The 22,266-nt window shown below is 40.3% G+C and overlaps 1 protein-coding gene across 1 annotated transcript in view; it reads right to left on the minus strand.

Annotated features, from left to right (window-relative positions):
* Positions 1-454: 454 nt before the first annotated feature.
* The window catches only part of ank2b (ankyrin 2b, neuronal), a 161,469-nt gene continuing 139,657 nt past the window's right edge, over positions 455-22,266 (minus strand). The window contains exons 40-50 of the mRNA XM_042339832.1: positions 19,587-19,667; positions 16,091-16,222; positions 14,723-14,869; positions 13,767-14,091; positions 12,893-13,112; positions 10,906-10,995; positions 9,363-9,446; positions 8,143-8,307; positions 7,030-7,209; positions 5,161-5,252; positions 455-2,209 (exon numbers count right to left, since the gene is read on the minus strand). Of these exons, the coding sequence (XP_042195766.1) occupies positions 2,026-2,209; positions 5,161-5,252; positions 7,030-7,209; positions 8,143-8,307; positions 9,363-9,446; positions 10,906-10,995; positions 12,893-13,112; positions 13,767-14,091; positions 14,723-14,869; positions 16,091-16,222; positions 19,587-19,667 (1,700 nt within the window). The 3' untranslated portion in view covers positions 455-2,025. The remainder of the gene's footprint in view (positions 2,210-5,160; positions 5,253-7,029; positions 7,210-8,142; positions 8,308-9,362; positions 9,447-10,905; positions 10,996-12,892; positions 13,113-13,766; positions 14,092-14,722; positions 14,870-16,090; positions 16,223-19,586; positions 19,668-22,266) is intronic.

Here is a 22,266-nt window from a genome sequence, read left to right on the forward strand (position 1 = left end):
TTCCAAAGGGTAGTGATCTCTTTGACATAAAGTTAATTCAAATGAATAAGCATTACCCCTCTGAAATCACACATGTACTTGGGAAAAAAAGCAGCACAATGAAGAATAAGACACTGAAACCTTCCTCCTAGGGGTATCTGGTACCTGTTTTCCCGTCACCTTGGCCAAAAATCCCGAGACAAGGGGTGGGGAAATCTGAAAAGGGCGAGGTGTGGAAGATGGCTGAAAGCATGGTGAAAGTGGCAGGCTTTGAATGTGAGAAGGGGAAAGGGTGAGATTCTTATAAGTGACAGGTAAAGCATTTGCATACTTTGAACCCCTATGGTGTCCCTTTGACCTCAATCCTAAGTGCTAAATACAACAATCAATGTCCATTTTGCCATTGGTACCTTTGAATATCCAGGCATCTGCAAGATCACCACAGTCCTTCATAAAAGTGCAGTCACACACGCCCTTTACATGTAACACTTGTACATTTTATTTTAATTAAATCAGCCATCGTACACATTGCAGTTGCTATGTATTTGTTAGTGTTTTAATTTTGTTTCCATTTATCCTTATTCTAATACATGCCCTCATAGATATCATATACAATATTTGTTATCACATTGGGAACAAGATGCTGAGTCGTCAACTTAAAATTCACTTCTTCTCACAGTCTGAAGTTCTTTGATTACACAGCAAATAAAATAAAGTGAAATAAAACAAAAAAGTATAAACCAAAATGTAATTACAGAGACATCATCTGCGCTGTAAATAACACCACAGGGCATGGCTAGAACAGATATGCACTCCTTCCATCGGTCTTCATAGTCAGTCAATGCAGGCGTACAAACTACCAAAATAAGCACTGGCAATCTGCCTGCACTGTCCAACCGAGTCAATATATTTCTTTATTTAACTTTCTGAGCACTGAGCGAATTTTGTCCTTATATTAAACAAATATCCATAATAACTTAAGAAATGTACAATAAGATTTCATGAACACATTAAAGAAAGGAGAGAACCAAACAATTCAAAATACTATATAATCAATATCATTGGATCGTGTTTTTGTTTTTCCTTTTCGGAGGCAGTGAGCTGAACTATTTCCCCAGTGCAAAGATGGTTAAACAAGCCTATATATGATTACCACAGCTATAAATACTACATGCATGTACAAAAAGAAGCCAGTCTTGTTAAATAATGCTGAAATAACCAAAGTATTCGGTCTGGGTTCTTTTTCCTTTTGTAACGTTCATCTCAGTTTCAGTTATCTACAGTGCAGGTGCCAGTAGAAACAATCAAACCGCAGGAACAAGAGCATGTGGATTGGTGGAAGCAGTGAAGAAAGTTGCAAGTTCTAGAAACAAGTAATGGCAGCATGAATTACACGACCAAATGTAGTAGCCACTTTTAAAATTCATACTAATGCAGTGGATGCAGAAAGGTCTGATACATTAAGTACAGATGCTAGCATATTTATTAAGCTATTCGACTTCAAGAAATTTGAGGGACTGCAAGAGTCTCAAGTTGCTCCCTATTAGTCCTGCACACTCACGATCTGTCACTATGGCAACACTTAGCAATTCTCTGTTCGGCAATCAAGAAGGGACTTTTGTGTTCATTGGCGATCTGTGTAGTCAAGATAGGAGTGTCTTAGTCTCGCAAGCTGAAACGGTTTTACCATGTAGGTTTTTTTGTGTGGTAAAGTCCTTTTGCAACAGAAAATGAGAAGAGGCCTGTGGATGAAGTTGATATTCTGTGAGCATTGGACCTGATGGTGCAGATTGGAGGCAGCAAGGATTAGTGTGTTCCTAGTACAGCTGTAAGAGGAAGCTCTGGTGTTCAAACAGTAGTAGCCATCCAAAGATATGGATGCCATCTTTGGTCACAAATTAGCTTACGGTAAAGAGAAAAGGCGAATTCAATTCTACTTTCCTCACGGATACCTCAGTGTCTTCAGATGGAAAATAATATACAATTCTTCCTGTGAAGTAGTTTGAGCAGTGGGGACAGAATAGATATGTGTGATGTCTTAGCTGTTTATTTTCTCTCCTGTATCCAGTCCTCGCCACAGAAACGACCGAGAAGTTCTTGTAGGTCGTGTTTCAGGTCATCATGTTGTAGTGCTTCAGGCACATTCTCTAGCTGTTCCTCGTGTATGTGCTTCCCCTCCCGATCCGTCACCACAGTCCTCTTCTGTGTGCTAGCTTTACTCATGGTCGTCCTGAAAAGACAGAGGGAGAGAAAAGGGGAAACCAAGGAGAGAGGCGTAAGGCAAACATCAATAATCAACATAAAGAGAGGGAAAGAGAAAAACAAAAGCCAAATAGTAATAAAACCAAAGACAGAAACCAAGAGACCAGGGAAAGGATGAGAAAGCACAAGAGTGAGAGTGCAAAGGTAAGAGTGAGAGTGCAAAGGTAAGAGTGAGAGAGCAAAGGTAAGAGCGAAAGAAAGAGCGAAAGAGCGAAAGAGCGAAAGAGCGAAAGAAAGAAAGAAAGAAAGAAAGAAAGAAAGAAAGAAAGAAAGAAAGAAAGAAAGAAAGAAAGAAAGAAAGAAAGAAAGAAAAGAAATCCAGCAGAGCGAGAGAACCACAAGGAGAGCAAAAGGAATAAGGAAGAGAGAGAAAACCAAAATTAGTAAAGAAAACAGTAAAGAATGAAGCACAAAACAGATAAAAAGAGTGAGTGTATTAAAGTGTAATGGGATAACCAGGGAGAGAGAGAGTTCAGTGAAAGAGTAACCAATGACACTAATACTACAGTATTTCTGAAGTTCCTTGTCAGTTTATTAAAATTTCTTTTTTTTTAATGAATTTGAATTGACTTGTATTTGGCGAGGCATAAACCTCACTCAAGAACTAATATTACACTTTCAACTTTGGCATTGGCTATGGTACCTCAGTTGAGAGGATGATTGATGAAGATATGAACATCCCTAAAATTAAATCTCAGGTTGCTGAAGATGTTTGGAATTTTTTGTGTGTCAGCTGGGTGTCTGACACGTGCAGAAACCCATCACCGTGCTTAAGAGTATCCAAGAAAGTTCCGAGGATGGCATCTACTCATGGAAATTCTCAGTCTCGAATAGAAATGCACATTCTCTCTTTGGACGGATGGAACTTGTTTAGGTAAACAATCATGCTCTAGAGACAATAAAGAAAAATGCTCTGTGATCATTTTAAGATATCTTTGGTCATTCGTGTAAATGGTGTTTCAACCTCAAGCAATTTGTGGATCTTATTTGAAGGCGGAGGGTGGCTGCTATCTTGAATGTACAATATTTGTTATTATTTACAACCTTCACCTGCTCTGAGAAATGTTGTGAATATGGATGTTAGTACTAAGTCCATGTAGGTTCTGATTTGCATGGGAAACTGTCGTCATGAGTGTTCCATGGGACACAAGCTGAAGCAGAATAAAAATTCTTATTGAGACTGAGAAATCACATACTTTATACATTATAAATACTGAACGCCCAGGAGTGAGGACAGTTTTCTACAGTGGGATACCGTTTATTCCAAACAAGCCTTGATGTCTCAGTAACCCTGGGTGTATTATTATTGCTATGCATTATATAGAAATCTTTGTCTTAAATTAACATTCTTTAATCCAGAACAAGATTGGAATGAACAGATTTGTTATTCTAATTGCTCCCTTGAGAAACAAGTTTCCCCCTGAACTTTATGATTGATAAGTCATGCTCGGAAGCTTATAGACATTTTATTCATCTTGAGATTGTTTTAATGCCATCAATAGATGTCACAACCAATTCCAACTGTGAGTACACTCCACTATTGCAACAGTTTTGTGCTTCAACAACAACAAAATTACATTTGTAAAGTGCTTTTCACATCAGGAGGAGGTCCCAAGGCACTGGACAGACAGAGTTACGTACCTGAGCTGGGGGTCAGGGAGGGTGGAGGGCAGGGGGGGAAGCAGGGAGATCGAAAGTACAGTCGAAGAGGAGGGTCTTAAGATGGGTCTTGAAGGTGGCAAGGGAGGAGGCGAGGCAGAGGGACTGGAGGATGGAGTTCCAGAGGGTGGGGGCAGAGTGGCAGAAGGCCCGCCCGCCAATAGTGGGGCATGCGAGACGAGGGACGTGAAGCAGGCCGGCGCCCGCTGAGCGGCAGGAGCGAGCAGGATGGTAGGGGGTTAGGAGGTCGCAGAGGTAGGAGGGAGCAAGACCATGGAGAGCTTTGAAGGTGAGGACCAGAATCGTGAACTGTATCCTCTATGTGATGGGCAGCCAGTGGAGTTGGGCGAGGATGGGGGTGATAGGGTCGCGGAGCCGAGTGCGGGAGAGGACACGGGCTGCAGAGTTCTGGATGATCTGCAGCCTGTGGAGGGAGTAGTTGGGGAGGCCGACAAGTAATAAGTTTGCATAGTTAAACCTCCATCAAGCGTTAGCACAGGGGACCAAGGACAGAGCTGCTGAGGAATGCCATACGAGACCATCTGGGGGCTGCAGAAGAAGCGTTTGTGGAGATGAAGTGCAGGCGGTGTGAGGGGTACGATCTGAACCAGTCAAGGACAGAGTCGTGGAGGTTGAGGTGAGAGGAGAAGCGGTAGATGAGGATAGAGTGATCGACGGTGTTGAAAACAGCAGAGATGTCAAGGAGGACGAGGAGGCAGAGGGAGCCCTGGTCCCAGATGGACAGAATGTCATTAGTCACTTTGACCAGAGCTGTTTCTGTGCTGTGAGCGGCACGGAAACACGATTGGAGGGGTTCGAGAAGGGAGTGGAGGGAGAGGAAGGAACGAAGCTGGGAAGCAACAACTCATTCCAGGACCTCGGAGGGGAAAGGGAAGATGGAGATGAGGCAATAGTTAGGGAGTAGAGAAAGGTCCAAGGAGAGTTTTTTAAGAATAGGAGTGATGACCGCAGTTTTTAATGGGGTGGGAACAGTACCAGAGGACAGGGAGAGGTTGCTATAAAAAAAGTTAAAAAAAATAAACCCTCCAGTAAACTCAAGTTAGCTTCACGTGTTTGTTCTAGAGTTACCCTGGTTAATGGTTAGTGTATACTGATCACAACGTCACTTACACAACAGTGACCACTGTTCAAACACTAACTGTTCACACGTCACTAAAGCAGGCAGACCTCCATCAAGCGTTAGCTGGTCAGTGGTACTCCTTTGCAGGAGAAACAAGAATGCTACAAGCCAACCCAAACCTTTTAATAACTGATCCATCCTCTTTTACAATCTCTTTCTGAACTACATTTGGGATGTAGTCTTTTCCGTGGCTCCCTGCAAAACTTAAAGCCTGGGTGAAATGGAAGACAATACAAATTTAAAGGAGGTGTGAATATTACTGCGATGACAATGTGTGCAATCCTTCTCAGTGAAGTCAATCAAAAAGGTAAGCAGGATATTGGGCTATATTGCTAAATCAGTTGAGTTTAGAAGCAGAGCGCTGTCACATTCAGGCTATATAGTGCTCTGATCAGACTGAACCAAGTGCTGTAGAAAACAATGAGATTGATCCTCAGGAATGAGTTTTGAATAACGATTAGACAAGCTGCTTTATTCAGTCATGAGAGAAGATGACTCAAAGGGAACCTCATAGAGGTGTATAAAATTGTAATGGGATTAAAAAAGTAAACCCAGAACAATGTTTTAGAATGCACCAAGACTGTAGATCAACAGGACATAGGTTTAGAGTTGCAATTTCAGGACAGATAGCAGGAAGTTCTGCTTTACGCAGCTTGGCTCAGTGTTGGCACTCTTGCCTCTGAGTCAGAAGGTTGTAGGTTCAAATCCCACATCGGGTCTTGAACTCACATAGTCTAAGGTGACACTCCAATGCAGTGCTGGAGGTGTGTTGCATTGTCGGAGGCGCTGTCCTTCGGATAAGACTTTAAACCGAGAGCATCTGCCTGTTCTCCCCCGACCCCCAGCTCGGCTCTGAAACGCTGTACACTGTCCAGCACCTTGGGACGTCCTCCCGACGTGAAAGGCGCTATACAAATGTAATCTTGTTGTTATTATTGTTGTTGTTCAGGTGGACATTTAAGATCCCATGTCACTATTTGAAAAGAGAAGGGAGTTTCTCCTGGTGTCCTGACCAATAAATAAATCGCTTAAATAAAATTGTTCACTAACTCAATGGCTGTTTGTGGGACATTGCTGTGCACAAATTGCTGCTGCATTTGCCCACAAAATACAGTCACTCCACTTTACTGAATATCCTGCGAGGCATCTCAATGACGTTGATAAGGCATTATATCAAATGCAGGGATTATTATTATTATTATTACTTAGAGGGTAATTAATGACTAGAACAAGTTTCCAGGAAAGGTATTTGAAGCCAGGACACTGGACTCATTTAAAAAGCCACTTGAAAGAATATTATGGGAAGACGATAGGGTGGGTATTCTCAAGGGATGAGATCAGATAGGTTGAAGAGCCTTCCTCATGCAAACTGATCTGGTGAACTTACGAAAAAAAAGATTGGTGCAATGATCATATCTTTCCAGCAAATCAAAGTGGAGGTGCTGTGTCATTGTGATCAGAATAGGATCTCCGACTGTATGAAAAGCTTTAACGCTGCTTTTGAGACAACCATTAGCCACATCAGTTTCTACCTTATACAGATAGCACCTTATTACATCTATTTTAAACGCTCGAGATTTGAAATACCTGAGGCAAAATATACTGAGGTTTTGCATTCTGAGGTGCAAGTAGTGCACACAATATTCAGCAGATGGCATCATGGAGTGTCTGGAAATTATTCAGGTGAAGTGCTGCAATGCAGGGCTTTCACTTGGTCAGTCAATTATTTTCTATTTATAGTTTTGTTGTTTTGCCATGCCTCTGATGTTTTACAATGTATCTCACTTATCTAATGAACACACCAATAACCTGATCTTGCAGGCGATCACTTAGAGCAAAGGGGACGTATTCCTCAAGACCCACCTTATAACAACTTTGTTTACAAAATGCACTGCACAGAATTTTAGTCTGAGTTACATTTCGCAGCATAAACAACGCAGGGCAAGAAATTGAACATTGAACATTGTGAGGTTCTAAATCTTTCGTACCATATTGAAATCATCTTTGGCTGTGGGAAGGTCAGAGGATAATTTGGGGTCGCCCAGGTGTTTCTCCATTCTATCCCCATGGACCACGGTTGTCTTGACGACTCTGCTGACTTTGCGACCTGCAACTTGCTCTGACTGGAATTCAGAGCCAAAGGCCACTTGTGGTTCTGAGAAGGTTACCTGTAGATACAAATACAGGCCTTTACGTTATTAATGCAGAATACAACCCAGTCAATCGGTGGATGACTTTTCCAGGGGTAACAATCCCTTCAAAAAAAATAATAATTTGGTCACTCAGTCCATTACTGTTTGTGGGATGCTGCTGTGCACAATTGGCTGCTATGTTTCGCCCACAAAAATATTGTCAATTCACTTTACAGTATATTCTGTGAAGCACTTTGGTGAGACGTCTCAAAGACGTGATAAGGCACACAATATCAAATGCCAGGATGATTATTATTATTATAGAATAACAAGCAAAATCACTCTTTCTTAGAAATATAAATAGATGCTACTCCAAATGAAATAGCTCCAATGGCTCAGTCGCTAAAGGTAATGTCCATGTGACCTGAACATGCAAATTAGAAAGGTCTCAGATTCTGTGCCTGATTTTGTGGTCATTTAGTTACTTAAAACTGGAGTCACAGTTGGCCACTACAATTCACCTCTGGATTTCTGGACTAGGGAGTGGAAAGAAATGAGGATTTTCTCCTCCCGTTCACTGTATAGTGACATCTGCTGGAATGCATAAATGTAATTGAGATCTGCTGACAAGAATATGATTGAGCATGGCTATGATGCTACTATAGGCTGTAACACTCACTGCTTAGTTGAAGAATGATCACTGAGGCAATGTTGGATCAATGGCATCAAGAGAGGCAATCCAATGGATTACCCAAGAAATTTAAGAACAGAGATTTGTATAATCTGTAATTATGCTGCAATGTTGAGAATCAATGTAGAATTGAGCTCAGACCTGATTGACTGAACTACTGAAATTTTAGTACAGAATTAGCACTAGTTTTGTATCAAATTAACAGGAACGTATGTAAGGCATTAATTCAGGAAAAAAAAGGACAAATCTCAAGTTATGAGTAGAGGGCTAAAGCTAACCTCACTCTGCTCACTGTCACTTTTCAGTACAGTTCTCTTTAAGACTTTTGAATACTCATCGCCATCTTCAATTGTGATCGGTTTCTGCTCTTCCCCTTGCATTACCACCTCCTCCGTTTCAATACCATCAGGTGAAACTATGCGTCTGATGATTTTCCTGGTAACCTGAAAAAAAAGGAAAAAAATGGTTTATTCACCATTTTTATAGCAACTTTTCATGTCAAATAGTTTCAAATCACTTCACATGTAATTCCTGTCAAATTTAGTGTTTTTTTGGGAAACAGACATAAGGTCCACTGGCGGGTGGGTCGGTAACCCGAGGACACCAATTTAAAATAGTTGTTAAAAGAAACAGAAGGGAGGTGAGGAGAAATTTTTTTACACAGCGAATTGTTCAGATCTGGAAAGGGTGGTGGAAGCCGATTCGATAACAACTTTTAAGAGAGAAGTAGATAATTATTTGAGGACAAGTTTGCAGGGCTATGGGGAGTTAGCAGGGGATTTGAAAGCTCTTTACAAAGAGCTGGCACAGACACGGTGGGCTGAATGGCCTCCTTCTGTGCTGTATAATTGTAATGATTCTATGATATGAATGATATAATTGTAATGATTCTATGAAGGTGAATGGCTAAAAGGTATAAGCACAAACACTTTCTCTTATTGACAAAATATCATTTGTCACTTTGACCAGGGCTATTTCTATGCTGTAGGCCGCATGGACACCCGATTGGAGGGGTTTGTGAAGGGAGTGTCGGGAGAGGAAGGAGCGAAGCAATGACTTGTTCCAGGACTTCGGAGAGGAAAAAGGAGGTTGGAGATGGGGCAGTAGTTTGAAAGCAGGAATGGGACCAGGGAGGGTTTTTTGAGGATAGGAGTGATGACAGCCATTTTTAAAGGGGTGGGAACAGTGCCACAACCTATGCTATACAAACAAAACCTTTACATATGTGGAACTCTCAGTAATTTGATCTTAACTATGGCGCTAGGCTTCTATTAGATACCTGGCTGACCAAAAATAGACAACCCACAACTCGCTGACCAGATACAAGAGTGCTAGAAACAACACCACCTCTTCATCTCTTCATTTTACAGCACCAATAAGCATCACTTTGCTTTTTAATCATCAAGTCAAAAGATAAATTGTCTCCTTGTCCCTGCCTAGGTATAATTAAAGAAAAGAAAAGGTTATACAGAGCTTATTTGCCTCAGTAATGCAATACCTTTTTCACAACAATATTTCCATGTTCATCTGTATATTGTTCTTCTGTCACTGTCTCTGGTAGAATATCAGGCATGTCATCAGCCTAGCAAGTGAATTACACTATTAATACTTTTACTTAGATAACCTAGAATATATACTATACGAATCGTCCCATGGGGCCAAAAATGCAAGCCATAACAGGATTATCAAATAATTTGTAAATATTGAATCTTTCCAGTAATCAGGTGTGCCTCCCACCAATCCACAGAAACTCTACTCCGAATCAAATGCCTTCCAAATCCTGCTGTGAACCCTGCAATTTTGACCGCTATGTAACGATTATATTGGGAAGGAGGGAAACCATGCAGGTTTTCACTTTATCCACTTTAACTCCTAAGTCCCAATACTGCTTGCATTTGTTTGATATGGTGCCTTGTCACACTGAAACAAGTCACGGCGCTTCACACAATGACTCGAATGAACCAAAGTGATTATTGTTCTGTAGGCAAATGTAGCTACTAATTTGTGGCAGTAAATACCCCACAACATGGCTCATAAACATTTGTAATCTTTTTGTGAATTTGAATGAAGGAAGAATATTTGCCGTGATACTGACCAGCTCTTATTCAAAATAAATCTATGAGAGCTTTAATACCCTCTAGCAGAAAAGGTGGGAAGAACCTTGAGTTGATATCTTCTCTAAAAGGCACTCCCATTAGACTGTCAGTAGCAAGATCCTGTCTTAACTCTGATCATTTTAGGTAACATGGTATTTTTCAGCCTAATGCTGTGATCAGTCAGTTGGACACCCAACGCATGGCTTCTTGGTTCAACCATTGAAAAGGTCATGAAATCAATGTCTGAACTCCACCAATTTGCATTTTTAACACGTTTTAATTAGCACCACCAGTGTTAATTCACACATCACACATTGCAAGTTTCACCCCAAAGATGCTTAAGGAAGATTTGAAGCCTGGAACACTCTGTAAACAAAGGAGCAGCTCTCAACAAGCTGTTGTTGGCTTTTTAAAGAGAGTGGAGCTCTTACCACCTGGTTTCTGCATCAGCTGAAAAACCGAAGCCTGGTGTGGTCTCTGTACATGTAATTTCCTTGCTTTTTTCCTGATCTTACGGGGTCTCTGAGTCAAAAGCCAGGGATAGGTATATGTTCTGACAGGGGAACATTCTTCGTTTACACTTACGCACAACTTTGTGATTAAATTTATGTCAAAACATTCAGGAAAAATACAAGAGACGTTATCGGTTTGCTCCATGAGAGCGGGCACTTTGCATATTGAGGCAAAACAAAATAAATCTCAAGCGTAGACAAGAATTGCTTCCTACGTCTTTAAACTGTGAAATTTACCAAAGTAAAGATTCCAACCAGTGCCAAGAGCTGCAGTCACACACGACAAGCCACACACAATCCTAACATGCATTATTGAATAAGCGTCGGCAAAATGGATTTAAGGCAACTATGGTCTAGATCCAGAACTGGTGCAATCCGTCGCTACTCTTGTGTTGATTTAAAGGCAGAATCCAGCATTCCTCCCACTGGGTACCTGAATGATAACCCGTCGCCGGATGACCCGGGTAGTTACAGTCTCCTCATCTGAACTGGTCTCCACTTCCCCCAATTCTTCTGCTATCTCCTGGTGAAGGCAGGGAAGCAGACAGCATTGCAAAATCTGACAGACTTGAACCCCCCCACACTATTATTCGCCATAGGTTTACCCATTTTAGGTCTGTAATTTGCTATAAACTGTTTTCGGTTGAGAGGTTATTTCATGCCATCTGTAGGTTGATTTAAATGCTGGATTCTTGGTCCAGCCTTCAAAATCTGCATCCTCCTGTCACTTGAGATGCAAGTCAGTCATTTCTGTGAATTTCTCGTGAAGAGCATTGACAAGGCAAAACATTTTCTATTGATAGTATCTTCGCAACAAGATAACAATGGTAATGTCACTGGTTTTTAAATGATTCTTGTTTCCTGGGTGTACAGGCAAGTTTATCTTCCATTCTTGGTTACACTCACACCAAGGCCCAAGTACAGTCAACCTGCTCATAGGCTTCCTTCATTATTGCTATGAAAAGGCCACTAGAATCAAGCCCAAAACTCGTTGCTCTTACCTGGCCAGAGACAGCCTGTTCTAAGTAAAAAACAAGTGAGTCAAACAACCATTACAATGCTGTGTCTGAAGAAACTCTCATAGCTCTTAAATTTAGTGGACATAGCCTCCAACGCTTCCTCAGTAAAGGTAAAACTACTGATTCCTAAAAGCTGCCCTGAAACATTTCCTGCTAAGCACTATTTCTGACGAGTAAGTGACCACTTTGTATTAAGTGAATTACAAACATTAAAAGGTTTTCACTCTATATGCCACTTCATCTCCACTGCCTATCCCACCTCAGAAACATTTTCTGCAGGTGAAGTTAAGTTGAATTGAATTTCAGCTAGTTCATAGTTCTCTATGAGTTCATTCGCTATTTAGCAAAGCCACTTTCCTCCACACTGTCCAGTGAAACAGGAAAACTCGAGAAGATTTTCTGATCGTATGAACAAATACCTGCATGGTATTTGCCTTGCAGTTAAAGATAGCAGTAATGATTCATTTGTTCCAGTATCAAAGTCAGTGAGGATCTTTACTTTAAAAATGATGTGATCAAATTAATTTAGTTTTGTCAAAAATAAATATCTGTCAACATGCCTAATCTGCTAGATATTGAGCAATTTAATGGTCCATTCAATATTTCGCACAAAGACTTTCAAAAACTGACATTCCGATAACCAGCAGTTATGCTACAATCTATTGCTTGGATGTGCAAAGCTGTGGGTGCATTACACTAATGATTGCATTGGTAGGTCCATTTTCCACACATCTGTCTATGCTCAATGTAATGTGTATTGAATGTACTATTAGACTGACCCCCATTGATCAAATGGTTACAAAAAAAAGAAGCACAAACATTAACATCATGGGCATATTGTCGATGCAGAATTATGCCTAATTCTGCATCAATAAATCCGCTATCGCCCTACAAAGTTCATTTCACTCTCACTCATTGTTTGTACTTAACTAACTTTAGGTTAATTTAATTGATTCTCCTATCTACTGAGCTGTCCTTCGACACTCTTGATGCTCATTTTCCTCATGCTTTGCTGAGAAAGAGAACACCAGAAAATAATGCCACAAAACCTACTCAGAGAGATGTATTTTTCTTTAAGAAGTATCGTTCTACTGAGAAGGGAGCTCCGGGCCATAACTACGCTGAGGAGAGGAACATCCAATGCTTTGGTGGTGGAGATAAGACCTGCTTCTGTCTAGCCTGATCTCCTAAGCTGTTAGTTCTTCCCGAGAGAATGAAGCTCTTTATCACCCAATCTCTGCATCAGCTGAAAACCAAAAGCCTGATGCATGAATAGACATAGCATCCATTAGCAGAAAATCAAATCACAAACAATAACATGGCTTTGCATGGTAGAAATAGGTAAACATCCTGTCCTTGTGTTACTCTTCCTACTTCATAAGGGTCTTACTACTGTATTACCTTTTCCAGTGATTCCTCAATGGTTCTCTCAGAGACCTGTGGATGTTCCTCTGTTGTTTCCATTATAGTAGGGCCAGCTGCCTGTGGAGCTTGCACTCTCTCCAACATCTGAATTTCCTCAGGCTCCTGGATAATGGGGCTTTGTTCCTCTATCCTCAGCTTGGTTACTGCAGTGTCCTTCGTCTCTGGCTCCTCGTCTTCAGCCTCAGGGCTGGTCACTCTGTGAAATGGAATTTCATATCATGGGAATATTAGTTATTTGGACATTATTGACTACAGTAGAGATTAAATGTTAGCTTTTGGAACTCTTCCACTGCTCACCATCCTTCACCTCTGCAGTACCCACTGGCCTTATTCAGATTCAGCCTAAACTTAAAAGCTGGTTTCCCCGCAGGTCTTAAAAGAGAACCAGCTTCCAAATTACGACAAAGTTACAGAAGCTTCCAAAATTCTGCATGATTGCATCATCTTAAATTTTACAACAATGGTCTTTAAGACTAAGACCACGTGAAATGCTGAGCCTCAAATATCTGTGTGTCTAACATGCCGCCCTGGTGTTAATGACAGGAGCATGTAATATATGCTATCCAATTGGAAATTTGGGTATTCCACTCACTCATATTTCTCACTCCTTGACTGAACCTGCAGGATGCTGATTTGAGCTTTGACAGCCACCACGTGAAGAATTGAAATCTCTACACACCAGGCAGAAATAGTATTGGTGTCCCAATGTCCCAACACATACGTGCAATTATTTAATATCTTCGTTCAAAGTTAAAATTTACTAAAATGACAACTACAATTTGAAACAATAACTGAACAATGCTATAGTTCCTTTTCCTGACTATGAGCCAGATGGAAGACGAAAGCTTACTTGGGTCCTTCAGTCTGATTGTCAGGAAGTGGCTTCTGCTCCACCTCAACCTCTCTTTCCTTTTGAGTTTGTTTCAAGAGCTCCGAGATTGATAGTTCTTCCCCTGATTCCTCAAATTCCTCCTGCAGCTTTGTTCTGATTTTGGGGCTGGCTTCCTGAGATCTACAGTAACTGATGGATACATCTTCCTCAGAGACGAGTGGAGGTTGTGCTTGAAAGCTGTCGACTTGTTGATCATGTCCTACTCTGGCTGAATCTTTAGCTTTTGTGTGCCCAAACCTCATTGCCTTTGAACTATAGAGATCTTCAGACAGAGCAGAGAAACCTAGGCGTAGAAAAACAGCAGCAGGTTTTAAAAGTGTCTAAAGCAAGCTGTCATTATATAGCATTGGAGTAATAATGAGTTACATTTTGTTCCCTGGATGTTTTAAATTCAGGGATAAACACCACCTGCTGTTCTCTGTGAACTTGGTTATAAATAACTTTAATGAGATTTTATATTCATATATGTAATTTTATTATCGAATTTTGATTAGTTATTTACATTACAAGCGCACAGCAACAAATTCAGGCTATTATCACTCACAAACAAAATGGTTATTCCTACCTGCACTCAATTAAAAAACTAAATTATTCATTAAAATACTGGGTCATAACAAAAATACTGTAAGTCTATTCAAATCCATTTTGAAGTAAAAATAAATCAAAATATTAGTTTTACAAGCAACTCACCATCCATTCATTTTGGGTCTGTATTTCAGTCAGACACAATCATATCCCATTAACATGATATTATTGACAATGCAACCAAAAAATACTCTTCATAAAAATAAGAGAAAACAATGCATACCTATCTACTTGCACTCTGTGAAAGACCAGTTTGGTTTTTTTAAGGCAATTTGTTATCATACAGGTGCTTATATACAGGTGCTTTTATAACTGCAGCATATGTTTACCTTCACTGTGGTCCAGCGCTATGGTCTGTTCAATTTCTGCGTAAGTGCGAGAGAGATGTTCTCTGCTGGGTGAGGACTGTGTGGTTTCCAGCAAGTTGATAATATCCATGCGATTAATTTTGGTAAGTGTCTGCAGTAACCTTTCATCTTGAAATCAAAGGCAGAAAAAAGTAAATGGGGAAACAGCTTCGCAGAAATCATGGCTTTACACTACACCTGTTAAGGAACTGAAGAAATCTTCAGGTTGGGAAAATTGTAGATTAATTTATGGCAATGTGTAACAGGAGGTAAACTAATAATGTAGAATCCAGCGCTAACCAGAAATCTATCACAATGATCCAAGCAAATTTGAAGTTATCCCAGGCACGTTAGAGGAGGCTTGTCATGGGTCAGAGACACATTTTCAGATCTAACTTGGAATTGCAACTTGAAGTTGATATTAACATCTTCTGTTATGAAAGCAAATTAGATTCCTTTATTTCATTTTTGTCTTTTTAATCCACTTAACATGCATTAGTGTTAACATCACACATGATATTGCTTTTTAAACATTTTCTATCTCAAAAGGTGAAATAGGTTCATCAACAAAAAAAATGCTTTAATGGATGCATCTTGTGATGTGCTCTCTGCACCAATATTAATTCAATTTATTGAGTTTATTGCTGACCAAAACAATTCTCTTGCAGACCCCTCTGAAGACTATTTCTCCGGTATATTGGCGCTTCCTGGTATCTGCCTTTTCACAACCTTGACCCTGTGATCTTTGAATACAAGATTTATGTTTAACTGGTAATGACTGTTTAATCATCATGACTGTTCTTGCAGGCAAACATGGCAACCAATTTGTAATTAGGTCCAACAAGCAGTCAGTGGTAAACTATTAATCTGGAGGATTACTGAACAGTGAGCAGCTATTTCCTCTGGCAAGAGAATTGAAGACTATAGGCCATAGTCTGAAACTTGAGGCTAAACGGCTTTAAGGCAGCAGGTCGTGGGAGTGTGGAATTGAAAAATTTAAAAGGCAAATAGATAAATACGAGATAGACAGGGATTGCAAGGTATATGGAGAGAGGGCGGGGAGGTGGAATTGAGTTGCACATCTGCCGTGATCCGGGGAAATAGTGGGAAAGGCTTGATGGGCTGAATGGCCTACTTCGTTTCCTATGTTGTCCAGGACACCACAAAAAAACTCCTTCCTCTTCAAATAATGAATGGGATCACAAACATTATCACTAACAAACCTTATCCTGACACGACATAGAGATGAAATTAAAAACTAGTCCATCACAGTACAGTGTACACATTGTTTAAACTTATTATTTTTCATATTTGTTCCAGTGAAGATGGTTCCAACGAAGCACAGCTTACCTGAAGCATACTTGCCATCTCTTTCCATCCAATATTTTAGTAGTGCATGACTCTGGTCCACTAAAGAATTGGGGTTTTCAATTCTGATCTGATGGATCTGTTCCTCAGTGAAATCCAGTTCCCTGGCCAGCTCTGAAAACAACAGGAATATATTTGCAAACACTATTTACAGATCCCATTTTGTTTTCCTTTCCCTGAGCTTCATCAAGACTATTTTAATAAAATGTGGCAAGTTGTTTGAATGAAAGCTTACCGGGAATGACAATCTACCTAGTGTAATGGATCATTATAAAACCTTACTCTTCAGCACTAGATCATCATTAAACCTCAGAGGCCTGAAATAAATAAATCTTGCATTTGATATCATGTCATCAAAACACCTCAAAATCCTTCCCAGTGTCTACTTTAAATGTAGTGACTGTGTCTTTTATATGATGAACATGGCAGCTAATTGGCAAACAGCAACTTCCCACGACCAGCCATGAAATGAATGATCAATTCAATCTGGGGGAATGTTGGCCATTCACTTCATAGCTATTTGTGAGACATTGCTGGTGCGTAAATTCATTGCCACGTTCGCTCTCAAAAATACACAGTAACTACACTTTACAACAAAGCCTATGAAGCGCATTGAGATACCCCCCTGTTGTGAATGGTGCTTTATCAATGCAAGGAATATTTCCATTTATTTCTTAAAAGTAAAAGAACTGGCGATGAGATGTGGCAGTGTTTAGTGACGTCAGTGTGAAGTTTGTGTGGGAGAAGTGGAAAGAGTAGGAAGTGTGCCTGAATAATGAAATCTATTCAGTGGTCTCTCACAGGAAGACACTTTACAACAACAACATCTTGCAATTACATAGCGCCCTCCATGCAGGATAGCGCCTAGGAGTGCTTAACAGTGGTGGAGCCTGACTCGGAGCCGGGGGGAGGGGGAGGTGGCCGTAAGCACGGTCGAATAGGAAAGTTTTCAGGTGGGACTTGAAAGAGGGGAGAAGGGGGACAAGGCGGAGGGATTGAGGGAAAGTGTTCCAGAGTTTTGTGGCGTAGTGGCTGAATACGTGACTTCTGATGGTGGAGCAGAGGGTGCGAGGGACGAGCAAGAGGCGGTGCCAGTTGAGTGGAGGCGCCGGGTAGTAGATTGGGGAGTAAGAAGGTCGGAGAGGTAGGGAGGTGCAAGAGAGTGAACACAAGTGTGAGGATCTTGAATTCGATCCGTTCAGTAGACATGGAAATGTAGTTGTTGTGCTCTATATTTACGGTTGTGGAAAACACAGCAATGGATTTCAATGCTTTGGAGTGACATCATAAGATCAACTAAAGTGTGATTTTGTTTTATAGCAAGGGGAGAGGGATGGTTGGATATTTCCTATCGTTTTTTTTCTAGCTGGCAAAACTAGGCAAGTTCACAGTATTCCCAGGTATTATTATGGTTAGCTCAGCAGTAACATTTTGAAGCTGTGTGGATACCAACTTAAAATATTAAAAAAAACTTATGTTTTGTAATATGTACAATAATAGTCACAGACTGTTTCTGTTTTCCAATAGCAGTCACTTATTTTTATACATGTTTCCATTGCTGACTGAAGTCTGGTCAACAAAGGTTGAATTATGCCATTTAACCAGGTACTGACTTAAAAGAATTGATGACAATGATTAATGAATTAATTAATTAATTGATGAATCATGGCTGAATTAGTCAGGCGGGTCAATTGTGCCACATCATTGCAAGTTTAGCAAGAAATTATTTGCAATTAAGTTACTGAGAACTGTTCTGACCGGAAGGAATTGTATAGGTTAAATGTACCCTGAAATTATTCTTTAGCTAACGCTTAGAACAGGTTTTAATTGAATAAAAATGTGCTGAAAAGGCGATTACTGTGGGAGCATCGATAAGGCAGCATTATAGTTGATACAGTGCACATCTGGTGCTTCAGCACCTTAACTAGATTTTAGAAAAATATACTGTTCTATATATAAATCTTATCAACTTGTCTATGGTTCACAATCAAGTACAACTGGAGTTCACAAAAACCTAGACAAATGTTAGAATGGTAGGTAAAGTACACAGTGTTTTAAACCTGGATTTGTGTTAAATCTACACCAGATAAACAGCCACTAGATGGCAATGCTCATCTCAGAGAAATGAAAGATTCCTCTTGAAACCTGGACCGCAGTCATCTCTGTAATTCCCGATGTGACTGTGAGTGTAATCGTAAACTTCAGCCCGAGAGTGTTTTTTAAGTTACCTGGTTAAGTCATCTTGTTTGTTTAATACCTCTTTCCCAGTGTTAATCTGTCGGGGAGGGGCAAACATTACACTCTGTGGCCGAAAATGGACATTTTAGCAAATGAGCAGTTTATTCCCCAAGTCTCTCAATTGCTAGCTAAAGTATTACATTTTGGGCTGGAAATCATTTCTCATCCCCAGATGAATACTGTGTGAAAATGGCAAATTATTTGGAAAACCTTAAACGCAAATAGTGCTAACGATAGATGACATCTGGACCCATGAGAGATTAAGCCTTGAAAATAGAAAAAATAAGACATCAGATTGACTTTCATAAAGCGTTCAGTTCATTAAAATATACTAAATGTGTTTAATTTCAAAACAAATTTGTGCAAATTATTTTTTTAAAAAAATCTAGTAAATGTGTGGTGATGTGACTGTTCGCTAAAGATAGCAATTCTTTCACTAAGTCTTTGATAATATAATTTCCAAGTTAAAAACATGAGGGAAAGATATTGCTTGTGCTAATGATCAGCGTAATTATGGATCTTACTGCAACATTGCAACAGTACTTTACATTTATTTGGCTCCCTCACTTTGGGAGGATGTCACAAAGTGCTTCACACAGCTGACTGGGAGCCCGTGCTAGGGGAGTTGATGGGAGGGAAAGGTGGCTGAAAGCACAGTTGAAAGATAGGTCTTCAGGTGGGTATTAAAGATGGAGAGGAGTGAGGCGGAGGGACACCGGGAAGCGTTTCTGATTATTGGCCAGGACATTCCAAGAAACTCCCTTCATGACATTGGATTTTAGGAAAATATGTCACCAATGGTGATGTTGGGATGAACTGAGGCAATTAAATGAGTTAGCCCTTCGACATGTGAATGGATGCATTGATATGGCACCGTTTCAAGCCCTGAATTCATTGCATGCTTACATTGCCCTGACTGAAAATTAGGCTTTGCACTGAAGGGAGGGAGGGGGAACCAGCCAAAGGCAGTCACATGTACCTCTTATTTGCCACTTATAGGGTGACACAGAAAAAGGCATGAGACGCGATAGCCTGGTTGCCCTCTAAGCTCAAGAATTGGAAGAACCAAAGACAGGGAAGAGAATGAAACAAATAAAGTGAAACAGAGTCATCTGTTCTCTCGCCAGTAAAGTTTGAAACAAAGAGAATGTCTATAAAACCAATATTTAGTGGTAGATTTCCTGAATTTTTCATTCCAGAAGGCAATGTGAAGCATGCTCATTAGTTTGTTAGGTGTTACCTGTCCAGCTGAATCCAAGGTGGTCGGCGATAAGGTACAGTCTCTGCTCAGCTCGTTCAGAATCCTCCTGAGCATCTACAGCTTAAATTAAGAGAGAATAGCAACAACCGTCTATAACAGTTACAGCAAAACAATGTACTCAGTATCCAAACTTGGAAGACAGTCTACCTATTTGTGTTACTAACAATGTCTAATATCAAACATGTCCTTATTTCCTCTCCTTTAAATACAGTTGATCAGCTGAATTACACTGACAAGCCAGTTTGGAGTGAAAGAAGCTGACTCCTGCCTGAAATGTTTTCATCAAAAAAGGCTACTTTTTTCCCATTTGTTTCTGTCATTGCTTTGCACTATTCAATGTGTGATCATTTGCTTTATAAAACAGAAAGGTAATGGAATGGAATCCTTACCTGCTCTTCAATGTTCTTCGCAGTTGATTTTCAAATCATTTATGAAGATAGTGTTAGCGCAGTACACCCTCAACAACTGACAGCATTTTAGTGTTAGGTTAAATGACATTCCTATACAGATCAAGGTTGATGCCAAGGTAAATATATTATTGTGATGACAAAATTAGTGAGGATTAAGATCGTCCAACAGTCCTTCCCAATATTCTTGATCCTAAAGTTGAATGTGTTTTTATAGTAATTTGATGTTAGCAGCAAGTAACAGAAAGAGATCCTAAGTCCATAGAAATTAAGGCATAGGAATAGGCCATTCAGGCCATCAAATACTGTATAAAGTGATGCTCACTCAACCACTGGAGCTAACTGCCCTGGTTACATTTTCTTTCCCTGTAAAGGAAATTTATACCATGCCGAAAATGACTAACCTGCTTGTGTACATAATCCACTCGTCTATATTATAGATTTCATCAAACTATCAATTTAGGCATGAAAACCATATCTGATAAATATAGACCCATTAGCCTGACCTCAAAAAATGGAAAACAATGCAGTCAATTATTAGAAAAAAAGGAAGATTTCTTGTACAAAATGAATCTAATAAATTACAGTGAATATGATTCAGAAGGGGTAGATCTTGTCTGGTCAATCTCATAGACCTTTTTGAGGAGATGACAGCCTAATTTGATTGTGAGAGCCCATATGATGCAGTGTATCTGGACTTCCAAAAGAAGTAGATAAGGTACCACATGAAAGACTCCTTCACAAACTAAGATCACTGGGTTTCAAAAGCAAGACATAGCCAAGGATTCAAAACTGGTTGAAGAGAAATAAACAGAAGATCTTTTTAGGAGAGCTGGGACAAAATGGAGGAATGTATTAAGTGAGGTGCCTCAGGGGTTTGTAATGGAACCCTCCTATTCCTTGTAAACATGTTGACCTGGATTCACAGATCCAGTGTAAGGTTTGCAGATCATACCAAACTGGGGGGAAACTGGGAATCAGGAGGCAATAAAGGTCTTACAAAGAGAGCTTAATGGAGTATGCACGTGGGCTGATGACTGGTAAATCAACAACAACGACTTGCATTTAAATAGCTCCCTTCATGCGGATAGTGTCTTGGAGCAGTGTCACTGAGCTGTGAAGGGAGGGGAGGTGACGGAAGTATGGTTGAAGAACAAAGTCTTCAGGTGTGATTTGAAGATGGGCAAAGAGGGGACAAGACAGAGGGATTAAGGCAAGGAGTTCCAGAGGTTCGGGGCACAGTAAAGTTCAATACAGTTAAATGCGAGGTGCTACAAATAAGAAATAAGAATAGGAAACGCAAACACGCCATGTATGGGATAGAACTTTCCAAGGGGAAAGCTGAAAGCGTTCTAGGGTGTAGTTGATTCATGTCAAAAAAGCGTGTGGCAACAATAAACAACACAACAGAACTCTGGCTATATTGCAAAAGCAGTGGAGTTCCGATTCCCAGGGTCATTTTCAAGCTACAAAGTATTTTGGTCAGGCTGGACCTGGAATACTTCATAGAGTTCTGGTGATCGCGACACAAGAAGACTACCCATGCACCAGAGGCAGTACAAAGAGGAGCAACAACAGTCACCCCCAGTGTTTGAAGAATGATCTACGAGTAATGATCAGACAAGCTGGGCTTGAAAGGAGACATCTCAGAGGGGACTTTTATAGAGGTGCAGAAGATTTTAAATGGGTTTGAGAAAGTAAACTTAGAACAATACTTCCAGATGTAGAGGGTAATAAGCACTGCAACAAGTTTTCCAGGAACGGTGGTTGAGGCCAGGACACTGGACTAGTGTTCCATTTAGTCCCTTTTTATTTTTAAAATTCTACTTGTGCATGCATGCACACTCATGCTGTGTATACACGCATAGAATCCATAGGCATGCACAAGAAGACATAAAAAAATAAATGGAGATATAGCACTATAAACAGCACTCAGTCTACCTGCCCAGAATTGAGTATGCAGCATAGGGGCCTCACCATAAACATAGTGTTAGACAAAGATGTTCACAGTAACAAATGCTGTAAAGCTGGATCCATTCACATGTTCAAGATGGAAGTAGATAAATATTTGTTCGGTCAGAGTATCAAGGGATATGGGGCAAGGGCAGGTAACTGGACTTGAGGTATAGATCAGCCATGATCTTATAGAATTGTGAAACAGGCTTGAGGGGCTGAATAGCCTACTCCTGTTTCTATGTATTTTATGTATTCCCAGCAGATTTAGAGCACAATTTAAACTTAGATCAGCCCTA

Source organism: Callorhinchus milii, unplaced genomic scaffold, assembly GCF_018977255.1.
Source record: "Callorhinchus milii isolate IMCB2004 unplaced genomic scaffold, IMCB_Cmil_1.0 Scaffold1, whole genome shotgun sequence".
Classification (NCBI taxonomy): Eukaryota; Metazoa; Chordata; class Chondrichthyes; order Chimaeriformes; family Callorhinchidae; genus Callorhinchus; species Callorhinchus milii.